Below are 16,357 nucleotides of genomic sequence, written 5' to 3' on the forward strand. Positions count from 1 at the left end.
GCACATAATGTGTTATTAGTAAAAATGCCTAATGGAAGAACTTCAAAGTATTAGAAACACAAATGTCTTGGTGACTTTTTCTGAATGCCATTTTAAGATACTATACTACAGTAAAAACTAGTCTTATTTGAGGTCATGCTTTTAAAACTCAATACAGCCTGAGCAAGCAACCATGGTATTACTGTAGTAGCCCTTTTTTTTTTTTTTCTTTTCTTTTTTTTTTTTTTTGGGTGCATATACCATGATTTTGATACCATAGTAGTACTATAGTAATATTGCAGTAATAGGACTAGAGTAAACATGTAGTAACCTTTCCTACAGTAACCACAGTTTTATTAAAGTAGGTTGCGTTATATTTAACAGTTGTGCAAAGAACTTCCACAAGATAAAAAAAGACAGAAGTTACTGTTCTATGATACAGAGTTTAAAGCAGTTAAATCATATTTGAAAGAGAACATAGTGTTGCATGTATAAGAATGTTTACCTACAAAATGATTCAAAGCAATCAACCTCAATTTAAAAAAAAAAAAAAATATATATATATATAGATAGATATTGGCGTGAAAGTACTGCAGTGCAGTGGTGATAAAGGTCCAATGGTTTTCAATCAATAATTAACACATAAAAAGAGCAAGTTGCTCCACTGTAAAAAATGTTTTATCTCAGCAGAAATAAATATCTTAATTTTAAAAACATTACAAGTTATAAAATTAGGTTCCTTTTATCTAGAAAGTATTAAACATAATACAAAACATATTTACAAGAAATGAACAGTACTTAAGATGTTTAAAATGATGTTCACTCGCAGGAGATGAAGACTTCAGTCAAATTCAAATCAGTGGCTAAATGCAAGCTGTTTATTATGGAGTCATCTCATGTGGGCAGATGAAGGCCAGACGAGTAATTTGCACTTTTTCTCTTTTAAGGTGATCCCTGTTTTAATTATTAATTTAATGTGTGCATAATGTTGCATCCATTTCAACAGTTGTCAGTATGAAGTCCAATGAAGAATGTCATATCGGCCAGACAAGATCTGGCTGCACAGTTATCATCATTATATTATTTTTTAAATTACAAATATTTGTCCAGAGACAAGACATTTTGATTTTGGGAGTGATACCAAGGTATAAAAGTGTAAGCGCACAAATTATAGCACAACCATAGGCCTATTTCATTTTGTGTTCAGTTTATTAGAAAGCACAGCTTGGTTCATTTTGATGTTATTATGATTTTAATGCAAATATTGTAGTAAAACTTTGGATAATTTTGCTATAGTTTTCAAAAACATATTAAACAATAGTCTGTATTATTTATTTATTATCGAGAGGCTAAAACATTCAGCTGTGTAAATGTGAACAACCTGCTGATGCTGCATTTATTTAGCACCATTTATTTAGCACAGATTTAGACCAAAGAAGGATATGTTACTGACAGTAGGGTTTAAAAAAATGCAGAAACAGTTCTAATTGCCTCAAAATAAAAAACAAGGGCAAAATACTTTTAAACATGTTGTGAGGCATATTAAACAATCTGTAAAACAGCCAGTTTGAAATGAAGCACAAGGGTGCTTGTAAATAATCCAGTTTCATTCTTTTTCATATTAGTTTCATATTCATTTAATTTCATATTCCGTTTCATATTTATTTACTAAATCCTGTTCTGTGATGAATGCTTTATGTGCGGAAACCTTTGCTTGGTCAACAGAGAAAATGTTTGAGCTTCACAATAAAAATGCAAGGACAATGTTTTAGTGCAGATAGTTGTTTTTATGGTCATTACACAGAAGCCTCATAATACAGACATGGGTAGAAAAATATACCACAACATTCCTCTGTAAGCATAACATAATCTCCATCTGCACTGAACGATAATATATATTTCGTCAAAAGATAAGACTTGTAAACATCACCTGTAAAAGCCTAAAGCATTGCTATGTTCTACATTCTGGAGGGAATATACTTTAATGTAAATATGTACAAGGTGTAATGGTCGCTTAAGATACCACACCATGTCTACGTACAATACAATAATGCATCTCGCGGTCATATACAATTCCAGCATTATGAAAAACTGCTTGTCGGAGAGAACTCAGAACACTTAAATGGCATCACTTTGGCACTTTTACGGCAATGAATTATCTATAGAGAGGAATGATTATATAAACAATGACATCATTCTTATATCATCTCATTTGTATTGACACTGGCCTCAACATTCAAGCAATCAAGCATTTCGGCGTATATTGCGGTGCAATAAAATAATGTGCTTGGGAAGCAATTTACATGAAGGGTGAAAATGTTTTTGGGTTTTGCCCTATGTGGGTCTCTTCAGTGTACCTGCATCAATTAAACCAAGTCTTTGAAAAGCAGCAAAAACAAATAATTTTCCTCAATAAAGAGGATTTAGCTTAATTACATTACCATGGATCCACCACGTTCCTGTCCGAATTTATTTAGTTGTCCTTTTTTTTTTTTTTTTTTTTTTTTTTAGAAAAAGCATAGGCTACAAAATAATTCATAAGTATATGAAACCAATGTCATACAAAAATGTTCGAAATAAGTCCTTTTTAAATTTTTGCTTAAAGTATTATTTTATGTAACTCAGATCGATATTTTAGTAGTTCATACATCATTTCCTTATGTTTATATATGGTAAATTTAAAGAAATATCTTTAATGTTGTAAAACTTCTTTAATCCTAGCATTTGGTCTTCCAAGCGGATTTCCTTCCAAGCGAACATGTTGATGACAGATTGGAAGAAAAATGTATGCAAGGCGCCATAATACCATTATAAAAGACCACTTAAGAAGATGCTGGTGTAATAGAAAGGAAATGTCTCCCTTTACCAAAACAATTGATCTCTTAAAATTCCCATGCGCCTGCTCTGATGCATCAACGTGCAATACCTGCATGCATTTAAATAAATCCATCCTTCCGTCCATCAGTGTCCTCTGCTTGATAACAACAACTATTGATTAATGCTGCATGTTGCTTTAGTTCAGATGTTGTTCAGGACCACTGCAGGCGACAGATAACGAGGCCTCAGAAAACAAATGAACCTTTTTTTTCTATTCAAGCTATACGTTTTCACAGACATGGGCCTAAATGGTTCACTATTATGTATTTAGGTTGATTAATAGGTTACATGAAGTGTGTGAACTCTGCACTTGTATCTACGTTTTTAGTAGTCTAATGCCTGTACAGAGGAGATATTAATAAAATAACATCAAGCTTTCTAAGACCCTCCATAAAAATAGACAGAAATTTCCATAGCCTCACAATATTCAAGTAAACATATGTTAATATTCATAGAACTTATATGCTATATTCTTTACATTTCATAAAATAAATAAAATGCTAAAAAGACCATCCAAAATAAAACCTAAAAAGGTGCTTGTATATGTAAGCTGGGGCTAGTTTCGACTGATGGAAGATTATTTTTTTCAGTTTTGGAACTGCCACTGCCCCTAATATAATGGATGTGTTCCATCTCCACATATCATATATCCAGCATATACACGTCGTGACTACAGTAACAGTCAAATTGATTTGGCTCTGTTTAGTTCATACACCCTGGATGAGCTAAAAGAGAGCCCATTTCTCCCAGGCAGCGGGAATGTGCAGAAATCGGCTTATATATGGACTTTCTTTTGAATAAAAGCGATATGAGACTAAATGATCATGTGCATATAGGCTGGCTGGCCGTCTTTGGGGTGGTACTATATAGCTGACTCCATGTTCTCGCTCCAGCCCTGGTCCTCTAGGTTGTAAATGAACTTGGTGCGGCTGGAAGGGTTCTGTGCAATGTCCTTGCCCAGGTTGTCGAGGGTGAGGTTGGAGGCGAACAGCTGGCTTGGGGTCAGGTAGTCCTCACTGTTCTTTATGTACCTGGAGTAGTTCTGACGCAGACACTGCCAGGTGACGGCATAGAGAATGAAGGCGCTGGATTTGAGAACGATGGCGATGCTGACGTAAAGGTAACGGTAGGTTATGTTGTCGTAAAGCATGCAGGCCCCTTTAATGCCGCACACGGAGCTCCATAGTAGGCAGGTGGAGTCAATCCCAATGCCGAAGATCAGAGGTGGAGGAATGAAACCTGGAACATGGAAAATAGAGGTCAGTATGTCTTTACTGTACTTGTTTTTAAGAATTATTTCAAATTTAAAAAGGTACAAGTTTTGCTTTTATGTAAGAACTACCGTTTGACATAAGATCAATAAGCTTTTTTTTTTAAAAAGAAGTTAACATGTTGTCTAGCAAGGATGTGTTCGAGTCATCAAAATGTAATGCCACAAATGATTATTTTCAAATAAAACCTTTTATTTTTAACTTTCAATTTAAAGAATCCTGACAATATGTATGTTTCCATAAGCACTAATGAAAATATGAAATATTTCTTGCAACAAATAAGCATTTTAGAGTGATTATTAGAAGACCGGAGTAATGGCTGCTGACAATTCTGCTGTGCTATTACCAGAATTAATCACATTTATAAAAAAAATTATATATATATATATAAAAAAAACTTATTTTCCCTATTAATTGCTAGTGATTAGACCATATTTGTGTATCCACATATAACCATCCTATCTGCATGGGTTACGTTGGTAATGATGTAGATGTACCCGCGAATGTGACAAGGCTTTCAAAAAGGATGCAGAAAAAAATGGAGGTGCTTTATCTCACTCTCCAAATGAGCACCCTGTTGAGTCGCAGTGCAGAACTCCTCTGTCGCACAAGAAAACTCAACAATGGAGTCACTCCCCAGACTCCATTGAATCTTCCCCGGGATTTCCATCACTGGTTTTTGACATTATCAGTGTGTTTCGTTAAGAGTGACAAAAAAAGATCATTTGAAACCTAATCTAAAGCCAGAGCATCCAGACTGAGAGACATTAGTACAAATCTAACTGGTATTGATTTGAAAAATCTAATTTCATGTGGGGTTTTTGCAGTCAAAAACCCATATAAAGATGCAAAAAAAATTTTTTTTATCTGGCAGTATGAACATAGCCTAAGAAACTTCTTTCAAAATCATATAAGTATCTTGCTGACTCAAAAATAATAATAATAAATAAGGTAGTGTGTATATATATATATATATATATATATATATATATATATATATATATATATATATTTAAGTTATATAAGCTAAACTGAAATCAACCAAACCATAAGATTATAAAGACGCATACTTAAAATAACTGTAAACAAACTGTACATTTATCCTGCAGAGATACTATAGGTGTTACTTGTTATGCAAATATCTTACCCAGCAGCCGGAGCAACAGGAAGAGAACTCCAAGGGCATATGACTTCAGCTCTGGGCTCACAGTTCTACAGACAACAACTGATCATTTAGTTCATTAATAGTTCTCTATGATCTGCAGATGTCATGTGACCGATTAAGACTCATGAAACCTTCCACATCATTTTTTGAATGATTCAAAGGGTGTCAGCAGCATTACCTTATCAGGATGATGACGGATGGCGTCTGGGCCATGGCTCCGATCATGCTGCATGCGCACACAACTGCTAAGAAGGTGAGGAAGGCCTGCTGACAGCCTGGGTTGGAGCACTTCCCCGGCATGGCTGTACCAGGCCCGTCACCATGGCCAATGCACTTACAGCCCGTCAGATTCTGAGAAAGAGAGGAAGGAGAGCAGATCTGAGTGTGTGCTTCATGATGGATCTTAAGTGCTGCTCTGGGGATTTCCAAGCGACCGTCCAGTTAAAAAAGAAAAGGAGGTTTGAGACAAAGGGGACTGATGTATCTAAAAGAGGAAAAAATGAGCATGCCCAAAATAACTCTTACTACTATGACGCCAGGAAGCATTTAAGCTGATACATGTCTGAGTTTATTGATCTGTCTGAATATGAATGGATGTGGGAGGAGACTCACGGTTTTGGTGCAGCCAGCCAGGCAGGCCGAGAGGTAGGTGACGCCGTTGGAGCCGCAAACGGGGCTCAGAGAAGACGTGTAACAATTACAGCCTGAAAAACATGCGGCCTCCGTCTGCTCCCATGCACCCAGACTCCTAAACGGAGAGAATGAATATGGGATGAGGGAAGGAAGACATGCTCCCTTCAGATTCATATTTAAGTCAGTCTAGGTGATGTCAAATTATTGCTGCAAACAACTCGGCTTAGTGCTTTTGTGGTGTGAGCACAAAAGGCTTTATACTCTAAGTGTCTGTGTTTATTGCCAATTGTGGTGGATCATTAAAAATTAGTATGAAGCTTTTATGGTGAAGCGCTATACTCACTCATTGCCATAGGCAACGGTAACCCCAGCGACTGGGCCCGTATCACAGCCAAGGAAGAGGAAGGAGACGTAGCAGGCCGTAGAGATGATATTGACTAGCATAGCCAGACGAATAGCCCCTAACGCAGACAGATTCATCTTCTTCACCAGGAGCCCACCCAGGAAAATACCCAGACAAGCACAGGGGATGGCCGTCATGCCTGAAAACACACAGGTTTGATAGGCAGCTTTCTGTTACTTGCATTCATTTCATATGAAACAGCATTCTTTGAGTAGATTGTTTTTGTGCAGTTTAAACAAATATAAAAAAAAGTTTTGTCCACCTAGGAGCTGATTGGCGGAGGACGTTGAGAGGTTGAACTGCTGTTCGAGATATTTCCCTAGGAAGGCGGCAAATCCAGCCACCACAGCGATTTCCATACAGGCCGCGAGAATGACAGAGGTGAACACCGGATTGGACAGCAGATGCTTAGTCACCTTAGGGATAACTGAGAAGAAATCAGACTTATATTAGTGGATGATCAGAATTCTTTTTTTACATTTTTAAGTTTCCAGAGAGAATTTTGTAATCCAGGGGTTTAAACTTATTGAGGGGTCCTTTCACTAAAATATAAAGACAGCTGTAGAATTGTATATATTTAAAGATTGATTTAAAACTGAGCATGATATAATAAAGGCAACACTTTCTAAAATCTAATTATTGGCCTTACCGATTATAAAGAACCTAATTATTGTCAGAGTGAAGGCAAAAGTGTGTGGAAAATATTTATTGTTTAAGGCTTAAAGTGTATTTATTCTTATTACTGTATGTGTGTGCATATTTAGCATAGGGTCAAAACATAAAAACAATACATTTCAAATATATTTTATGTTTAATAATGTTCTTTATACAGCAGAATAAAACAATAGGAATATAAATGTTCAAAAATATTGCATGACACATTCATATCTTAATTTAACAAGTTTGACAAATATTATGTAAATGTGATAACGTAACGTAATATTATAATATTTTAATTATAAAATATTTTGTTTTCCTGCATCCACACGACTGTACACAAGATTGTAAAGTGGGAAAGTTTGGAAAATGGATGGATGGGACAGCATTTTAAGAGATAGGTCTTGTTCTCTACACTAAAATTAGATCTAAAGCTACTAGAATAAACTGACAACAAATCAAAGTAAATGATTATTTCATGTACGACTGCTTATAAACTCTAGGTGTTTAGACTCTCTTTGCGTTGTCTCTCTCTCACCCTGCAGGTGCTGGCAGCAGGTGAGGCCAGCGTTGATCTCTGGGTCATCTGAGGCTTTGACTCCTTCATACTCCTGCACCAGCTCAGCAGGAAGCATGGCCTGTTCGCTCTCGCCGCCCGGGCCGTCCCCAGGCTCGTTCAGCGACTGCGGGAACCCAAACATGAAAAGCGAGGAGAGGAAGAGGAAAAGGCCACAGATGATAAAGCCGCCCCACCAGGCACCGATCCAGCGTGGATCATCTGGAGTAATGTCCAGCGTGGCTGTTAGGAGTGAACAGAGATCTGATGAGATATTTACTGAGACGCCATGTTTCATTACACATACTGATTTAACAGATGCTTTTATCTAGAGTCACTTACAAAAAAAGTTATTCATATTTCAGTCATTTTCATTTTTGATGCCGGTACTCACTTGTGTCAATGAAGAATGCATCAACATAAACTTTGGTGCACAGAGAGCCAAGAATAAAACCACACGCTGGCCCAAACACCAGTGTAGAGAATAATATTCCTGTAATGCAATACAAAAGAATAGAGTCAAAGAAGCTATGCAAGAAAATGATATTCATTCATGCAAAGTCTTGGCCAAACTGTTGTCGATTCACTTAAATGAAATTCATTCAAACCCTTGACTCAAATGCTTCAGTAATTAACGAGGCATTTACACTAATGATCTAGATGCTTAAATAAATAGCCTCTTTTAAGGGAATTTTTTTATTATTGTGATAAGAATTATTCTAGAAGGAAAATTATAGCATTCTCTATTCTGAGGCAGAACCTTAAGTAGCCCAATGTAAAAAGATTATTAATGTTTTCTGGGGGAAACAATTTACATAATCTACATCATCATTGCAATAGCTGGTGGGTTTATGTAAAAAGTTGACAAGTACACATATTTCTGTGCTGAGTATTATATCTGGTGGGAATACCAAAAGAGTAGTAGTCAACATATAGATTGTGCATGTGTTGGTAAAGATTGTACCATCAGCTGATTTACCCTTTGGTGAGTAATTATCTGTCCACACACAAAAGCAGCACAGCATAATCATTAACAGAGAACACTGAAGTACACAAACAGCCAGGTACTGATATAAATGAACCTGAAAGATAATGAGACGCAATTGATGGGATAATCTTATTTCATCCTGATAGGATTTATTAAGCAACAATGACCGACTGACTGTAGATTCTCTTACTTCTCTACTTACCAAATAAATACACTACCATTCAAAAGTTTATTTAATATTTTGGAAAAAAATATTGCATTTGCACCATGTGCTGCATTTATTTGATCAAAAATACAATAAACCATTTGTTAAATTTCATTACATTTTGTAATAACTATTTTCTGTTTTAATATATATTTAAATGGAATTTATGGAAAACCACATTTTCAGTCTAAAATTCAGATTTGGTGCTCAAGAAATATTCCATACTATTATCAATGTTAAAAACAGCTGTCCTGTAATTATTTCTGTGGAAAGTGTAATACATATTTGTTTCAGGATTCTTCAAAAGTTTAAAAGAACAGCATTCATTTGAAATGTAAGTCTTTTGTAAGATTATAAATGTCTCTATTGTCACTTTCAAACAATTTAATGCATATTTGCTGAATAAAAATATTATCATTATTATTTTTAAATCATACCAACCCAATTAAATATTAGTTTGAGTGTAAATTATTTTATAATTTTTTTAAATACTGCATACAACACTGCAACAATATCACTGTAATGTTAATACTGAGATCCTCACAAGATGATGCCAGTTAAGTGTGTATGAAACAAAATGAGCGAGTCTGCAGTGTGATACAAGAGACATGAACATATGCTCTAATTTAAGGCATTGCCATGACTACAGTGAATATTACACACATCAAATCATTGGATGGCACAATTAACCAGTCAGACCCAAGCAGATACTCCAGAGAGCCATGTAATAGAAGTATGTAGGATCAATGCCCATTCACACCAAGAATGATAACTAGTGTCCACACAAACACACAATCAGGTTTAGTTTATTATAAATGTGTGCTGCAGATGTCGTCTGTCACTTTAAATGCTAAAGCTCTTTAAAAACAGGATTCTGATTGGTTGTTACTGTTTTTATCATTCATCAGCTGGAAAAATCATTCGGAAAGTGCTTCCAATGATATTGTTCCTGTGTTGTTATTGTATAGTTGTGGTATGGACTTCACAATTCTGATAGAATTAGAATGATTATTAAAACGTTATTATAGTTATCATTATAGTTATCATCCTTGATGGATGAATCTGACTAAGCATCTTAGATCATGCATGTCAGTCATAGTGTAATCCTCGATCAGTTTTCTTACTCTGGTATTCTGTATTAATTCAGCCGCTGGATAATTCACTTAAAACAGGCCTTTCTGTGCTTTTGTGAGACACCAAATGCATTTCTGTTCATCAAAGCCTCTGTGATCAAACAGCTAAATAACTTGATTCCATTACGCCCACCAGCAATGACAGTTTATGTCTGTGCTAGTTTACATTATGCTTACATTACATTAACTGAGAGAAAGGTCCAGTTTAAAGGTTCAAAAGGAATATAAGACGCAAGAGGGAGAGAGAAAGAAGCTTACATGGGTTGCACAGACATTAACGCTCATGACAAGTCAGTGCAATGCAAAGACATCAGACACACTACAGGAAAGGAGACACATCTGAAATGCTGTAAAAAGCACACATGGAAGCCCAGATTAAGTGTGTTCCTTATTTGTATCAAATATATAGAGAATCATTGTCATAGTGCGAGAGAAAGCAAATGAGAGGAACAGAGAGAGAGAGAGTGAGAGAGAGAAAGAGTGAGCTGCCTGAGGGATGACAGAGCAGCCAGCACACATTAGCTTCACAGCAGAAAAAACAGACACTGAAGGCCATCATCATTGCTTCTTGCTTACTTCTTAACATAGCAACAGGAGAGTAAGACAATGGTGCACTACACTAAACCAATGGGTTTAAGCTAGATACATGGCAATTTCCCAAGTGAGGTTGCCCCAAACCTAAACTACTACATCTGATATTCCAGCCATGTGCAATATCTATGCCGTTTATGTATCTTCATATAACAGCTTTCTGCCAGGGGGTCCTCCAGGAAGCAGTAAATGGCTGATGCACTAAGGATACTGTACAACCTTTTGTGGCTTATAAATCATTAATAATAATAATAAGTGCTGTAATTGCGGCAACGGCAGGGTATTGACCATACTGCTACATGATATGCCCTAAAACAACAACAATACTCGGTAGTGTTTCTTTTAGTGCCAGACCAGCACGTTTACAGACACTTTTCCAGGGGTTCAAGTAGTGCCCTTTTGAGGGCATTTCAAATACAGCTTCTAGTGAGATATCAAAAAAAGTATTTCTTATATCTAAACTATAACACCATAGTTCACTGTTCCCTATTATTTGGTGTAGACCCTGGTGAATGTAAGCACTGCCATGGCACCTGGTTCACACGCAGGGGAGTATTTTAACCTGGTGTTATTGTTCTCTCCTGAAGTTAAGAACAATTAGCCTGTAACATTTTTCAATAATGTTCTATATATAAAACATTATGAAGCAAAAAATATACAATAAGTTGTTTGGTAATACTTTAAATTGGTTAACACTAGTTAACATGAACTAACAATGAAAAATGATTTTAAAGCATTTATTCATCTAAGTTAACATTATTATCCACATGTACATTATTGTTAATTGTTACATTATTATTATTTACATTGTTAAAATCAAATGTCATATCTGTTCTTATTATTGAATGTTAATTTCTACATATGCTAATACATTTTTAACATTATGAATGAACATTAATTAACAACTACAATAGTATGAGCAGCAGTAAAAAAAATAATTTAAAATATCTGTAAAACAAATTGTTCATTGTTAGTAAATCATACCTTATCCAATAACTAATGTTAATTAATTGAATCTTATTGTAAAGTGTTACAAAATAATCTCTCTCTTCAGTGATCAGTGATCTCCAAAACAGGAGTACTTTTTCATTTTAATTACAAAGTTGAACCAATTTAACCCAATAAATAATACCCCCCCCCCTTTATTAATTTTCTGTAAACCTATAAAATGAAAACATTTAAAATAAAATAATAATAATAATAATTGCTATAATATTTAACAAATGTGTTTAATAATGCATTCAATAGGGTAAAATCAAAATGCATCCATTTACGTCATCAAGTACCCGTCACTTCTATTAATAATTTTGTTCCTAATTAATGTAAGATAACAAAATGATGTGTATAATGTGTGGATGTTTCATTTATTTGTAGTTGAACCTAGCAGTTAAATATATGTGCTATGGCTGAGTATGGCATCTACAATACAGGGATGTGAACCCCCCAATGTTTTGGCAGATGGCCATCTAGAGAACTGATAACCCCCTACCTCTCCCCCTATGTCATTGGCCATCATGGTGTTTCACTGTAGACATCGTCTGATGCCATCACCCAACCATACTACAATAATATAGATGATGTTGGGTCACTTTAGACTCACTGATAGGGCTGAAGGGGTGTAATAAAAACGCACAAGAAGAGTTGTGCAGATCACTCTCACCAATATAAAGGGAAGAGTCTTCTCGTCTGACGTGATCATCGATGTAAGACACGCCCAGAGGCTGTACGGGTGTCGCTCCAATCCCCAGAAGCATTTGCGCTCCGATCAGCAGCAGGTACATCATGTTGGTATTGGTTCTATTCCCACAAATGTAACTAGGGTCAGAGAGCCCTGCTTGACTAGTATTGGAGCACACATCCTGTCCCTGTCCCACAGGTCGTGGGTCTCCAGACTGATATTCGTACTGGTGGGTCAAGAACTCAGGCAGCGCTGACAGTAATGCCCCCAGTGCCATTACGATGCCCCCACAACCAATCAGCCGCGGCCGGTGGGACCTGGCCCCAAAGTAGCTGACGAATAGGATGAGGGCAAGGTTGCCAATCTCAAAGCTGCTGGCGATCACACCCACATCAGCGCTCTGCAAGTTGAAACGGCGCTCTAATGTGGTGAGGACACTGACCTAAAATATAAAGAAACACTGTTACAAAGCTGTATGACTATGCACTTTTGAACTGACACCAAAACACTAAATGTCCCATAAATCAAAAATCCACATTCAAAACTCACAATATTTCAGTTGTGGCTTAGAGACCTTAAACAACATAATAAATTGGTGAGATTTAGATAAGGACATCAATTCTGTATTGAGGGTACAGATCAAATGTAAACATCCATATGAGTGTTGACAAATTGTTTATTATTACTGACTTTTTATGTTTTATGTTTTTTGAGTGTTTTAAAAGAAAGTGCCATTTAAGTCACCTTTCACACATACCATTACTGTTTAATACCTCAAACACAAACACAAGGTAAGTCATCACTATGGAAAATAACAAATCAATCATATCACTTTACTCTCAATCCTACATAGATAGATGCATTCACTTAGAAATGTTACTATTTGCATCTTTCTCTTGAACTGAAAGCTAAAATGAAGACTAGGGCATTTCAACCTTTTTTCCACTAAACTAAATAGTATCTATGTTTATGTTACTAGTACTTTTTTAACAAGTCACTACTATTACTGGCAATAAATTGCACATTTTTGTCACTGATTTCTGTTGTTTTGCACCTTTATCAGACTTATCCTAATTGTTATTGGTAAAATGTTTCACCTAGTTACATTTCCTTTTTGTTTGGATGCAATGACTAGTTATAATCACTATTTTAATTCTTTAGTTAAATTTCTACTTTAGTTCAATTAGAATTTTTAGTAACAAACTAAGTAAACCAACCAAAGTAAACTAGAATATGTATCCTAATGAAAGCTATTTGAATAATTATTAAAAATTAAAGAAATAAACTGAAATATGTACCAACAACAACTGAAATGCATGCTAGTAAATAATTGAAATCAGAGACCCCCAATAAAATCTAATAGCAACCATTTTCTTTTTTACTTTTTTTATCATATGGTGCACATTAATGAACATTACTGTAAATACAGTAAAAAACATAATCAGAGTCACTCTAAAAACAATCTAAAATTGAAATGACAAAACAGTTGATATAAACATGCAAAGGTAATTTATATTGAAATACTAGCCTGTATTTACTATTTCATAAAGAAATATTGTCTCTATATAGTGTCACAGTCAGGGCCTATAGACACTACCGAATATTAATTGAAAAGTTAATAGTTAAACTGAAAAAGGTACTAGTCAGTATTAGATTAGTTATAGTAATTAGAAAATTTGTACAACAGTGACATAAAAATATATAAAATGTTAAGGAATAATTGACAAAACAGCTTGCCATATAAGATCTGATAATTCTGACATATTCTTTTCTCCAACATTATGTGCACAAGTGGCTCAAAGACATAATATTAAGGTAATCCACTGGTGAGATTGTTTTGTTTTTGAGCCAGTGATGAACATAATGTTGGAAAGAAAAGAGAGGCCACTCACTGGACTGATGATCATTTTTCATTATGGCGCCTATAAATCATGTGGAAATAAAACAGTCGCGAGACATACGCAAGAAGCCCTGCCTCATGATGCTCTTTATTTCGCTTTAGGGAAAAGATAAGCGATGCGTACCGGACACCATTCAATGTCATCCACATACAGTAGCTTCATAGGAATGAGCTGCGTGTGTTAATGGCTCGACTCACCAGATAGGCTCCTACAGTGCCCTGTGCCAACATTAAGGCACATTCTGATATGAGGAATATTTTGATGTTGGAGAAGCATGATGTCTTCTTCTGGCACTCGTCTGGCTCAGTGTCTGGCGTGATTCCCTCCGCGTACATCGTCTGATGCGGACTGCAGCAAGCAGAAAGACAGGCTCGGACAGAAGGTGACCATTGAGGACGAGTGCAGATGGATCCTCAACAAGACGTGCACGGCTCCGATATCATCGCCTCCGGTTCCGGTCTGCGTTCAGATTGAGTCGTATGAAATGAATCTTCTTAGTATACTGTCACCTCAAAAACTGCGCACTTGCATTTGATCTGGTGATGTGAATGGTCCAAGGGAAACGACGGAGGACCACGGCAGTCTATTAATAACCATGAACATCACCAGCACACGGAAACTGCGATTCGGTATTAGGCTACGTGAGGCGGTTACAGTGACTCTTCCGTAAGGACAGTTTGCCGGTGTGGAGGACTCAGCTCATGCGTGTCCTCATCAGCACCACAGCCTGCACCAAATGATGACCTCTCTCTCCTTTCCCTTTCTACTGGCTCTTTTTATTTCCTTCTCCTCCCACAAACACATCTGATAGATAGATAGATAGATAGATAGATAGATAGATAGATAGATAGATAGATATATCGATAGATAGATAGATAGATAGATAGATAGATAGATAGATAGATAGATAGATAAATAGATAGATATTATAATTTTATCAGTAATAGAAGTGCTCAATCAAGAGATAAAAACCGCTTAAGTGTCTAAAATAAGAGCAGTTTTTTAATTGTCAAAGTGAATATTATTACCAGACTAAAAATAACCCTCAATATGTGTCCCCTGAGAGCAATGTGCCAAACTATGAGCTGCTGACCATATGATCACACAGAACTATATTAAAGATACAGTTCACCCCAAAATGCAGTGTCTGGAAGGCTGAGCATTTCCATTAAAATGGCAAGCAGGTGCAAAAAAAGTGCAAAAAGTGAGATAAATGATTACAGAACTTAATTATATAACAGAAATATATATATAAGATCTGTTATATATAGTCATGCCCAAAAATATGGACACCCTTGGTAAATATGATCAAAGAAGGCTGTGAAAATTAATCTGCATTGTTAATCCTTTTGATCTTTTATTTAAAAGATTCACAAAAATCCAACCTTTCATTGGATAATAAGAATTTAAAATCTGTACAATGAAATATACTGCTGTTTCTGATGCTGGGGGCCTATATTTCTGCTGGTGGTCCTGGACATCATGTTTAGATACCAACAGATAAAAAATCAAAAAGTGACTGACTCTGTTAGAAATCTTACAATGGACCATGTTTGGATCTTTCAACCATACGATAATCCAAACACAAACCTCAAAAACAACACAGAAATGGGTAACTGGGCACAAAACCAAGCTTCTGCTTTGGCCATTCCAGTTCCCTGACTGCACCCTATAGAAAATTAGTGTGGTGAATTGAAGAGAAGAAGCACCAACATGGAGATGGGAATCTAAAGGTTCTGGAATGATTCTGGATGAAGGAATTGTCTCTGATCTCTTGTCAGGTGTTCTCTACCCTCATCAGGCATTATAGGAGAAAATTTAGACCTGTTAAACTTGCAAATGGAGGTTTTAAAAAATAATTCAATAAAAGGGTTTCCTTAATTGTGGCCAATGTGTATTAGAGAAAAACATTGATTTCATAATGATATGTCCCCCCATTTTAAATTCTTATTATCCAATGAAAGGTTAGATTTTTGTGATTTTTTAAAATAAAAGATACATTTTCACAGCCTTCTTTGATCATGTTTACCAAGGGTGTCCATATTTAGGGGCATGACTGTATATAGCCATTGATTGGCTCTTTCTACCACCAAAATGACACAAATGAATTCATAATAATTTAGGAGTTATTCATTAGAAACCAAAAGACTTAATGCTGAAAATGCTAAGCCAATTGGTGCCAGAATTAGTGTAACTGTGCTAATGGCATTGAGAAATGTATTGAGGAGTCAAAATTCCTGACACAACAAGTAAGCCTGGTAGGTCAACCATGAGAAGATTTTAAGTTATACTGAAGATGCGTTATTAAGCTTATTTTGTG

At 35.8% G+C, this 16,357-nt stretch overlaps 1 protein-coding gene across 1 annotated transcript; it reads right to left on the reverse strand.

Annotated features, from left to right (window-relative positions):
- Positions 1–1,745: 1,745 nt before the first annotated feature.
- Positions 1,746–14,791, reverse strand: LOC128017747 (solute carrier organic anion transporter family member 3A1-like). The gene is made up of 10 exons (XM_052603227.1): positions 14,235–14,791; positions 12,119–12,578; positions 7,936–8,034; positions 7,524–7,784; positions 6,591–6,755; positions 6,269–6,467; positions 5,905–6,040; positions 5,471–5,643; positions 5,275–5,339; positions 1,746–4,095 (listed from the first exon to the last, which is right to left on the reverse strand). Exons 1-10 carry the CDS (start codon positions 14,370–14,372, stop codon positions 3,719–3,721), a joined length of 2,073 nt encoding a protein of 690 aa, XP_052459187.1. The 5' UTR covers positions 14,373–14,791; the 3' UTR covers positions 1,746–3,718.
- Positions 14,792–16,357: the final 1,566 nt, after the last annotated feature.

The sequence above is a fragment of the Carassius gibelio genome, chromosome A7 (genome assembly GCF_023724105.1).
Source record: "Carassius gibelio isolate Cgi1373 ecotype wild population from Czech Republic chromosome A7, carGib1.2-hapl.c, whole genome shotgun sequence".
In the NCBI taxonomy this organism is placed as follows: Eukaryota; Metazoa; Chordata; class Actinopteri; order Cypriniformes; family Cyprinidae; genus Carassius; species Carassius gibelio.

Coding starts and splice junctions, on each gene's coding strand:
- LOC128017747 (XM_052603227.1), bottom strand. CDS start 14,372: ATGTACGCGGAGGGAATCACGCCAGACACTGAGCCAGACGAGTGCCAG. Junction 6,756..7,523: donor CTGCTGCCAGCACCTGCAGG/GTGAGAGAGAGA, acceptor ATTTCTTCTCAG/TTATCCCTAAGGTGACTAAG. Junction 5,644..5,904: donor TGGCTGGCTGCACCAAAACC/GTGAGTCTCCTC, acceptor TCTCTTTCTCAG/AATCTGACGGGCTGTAAGTG.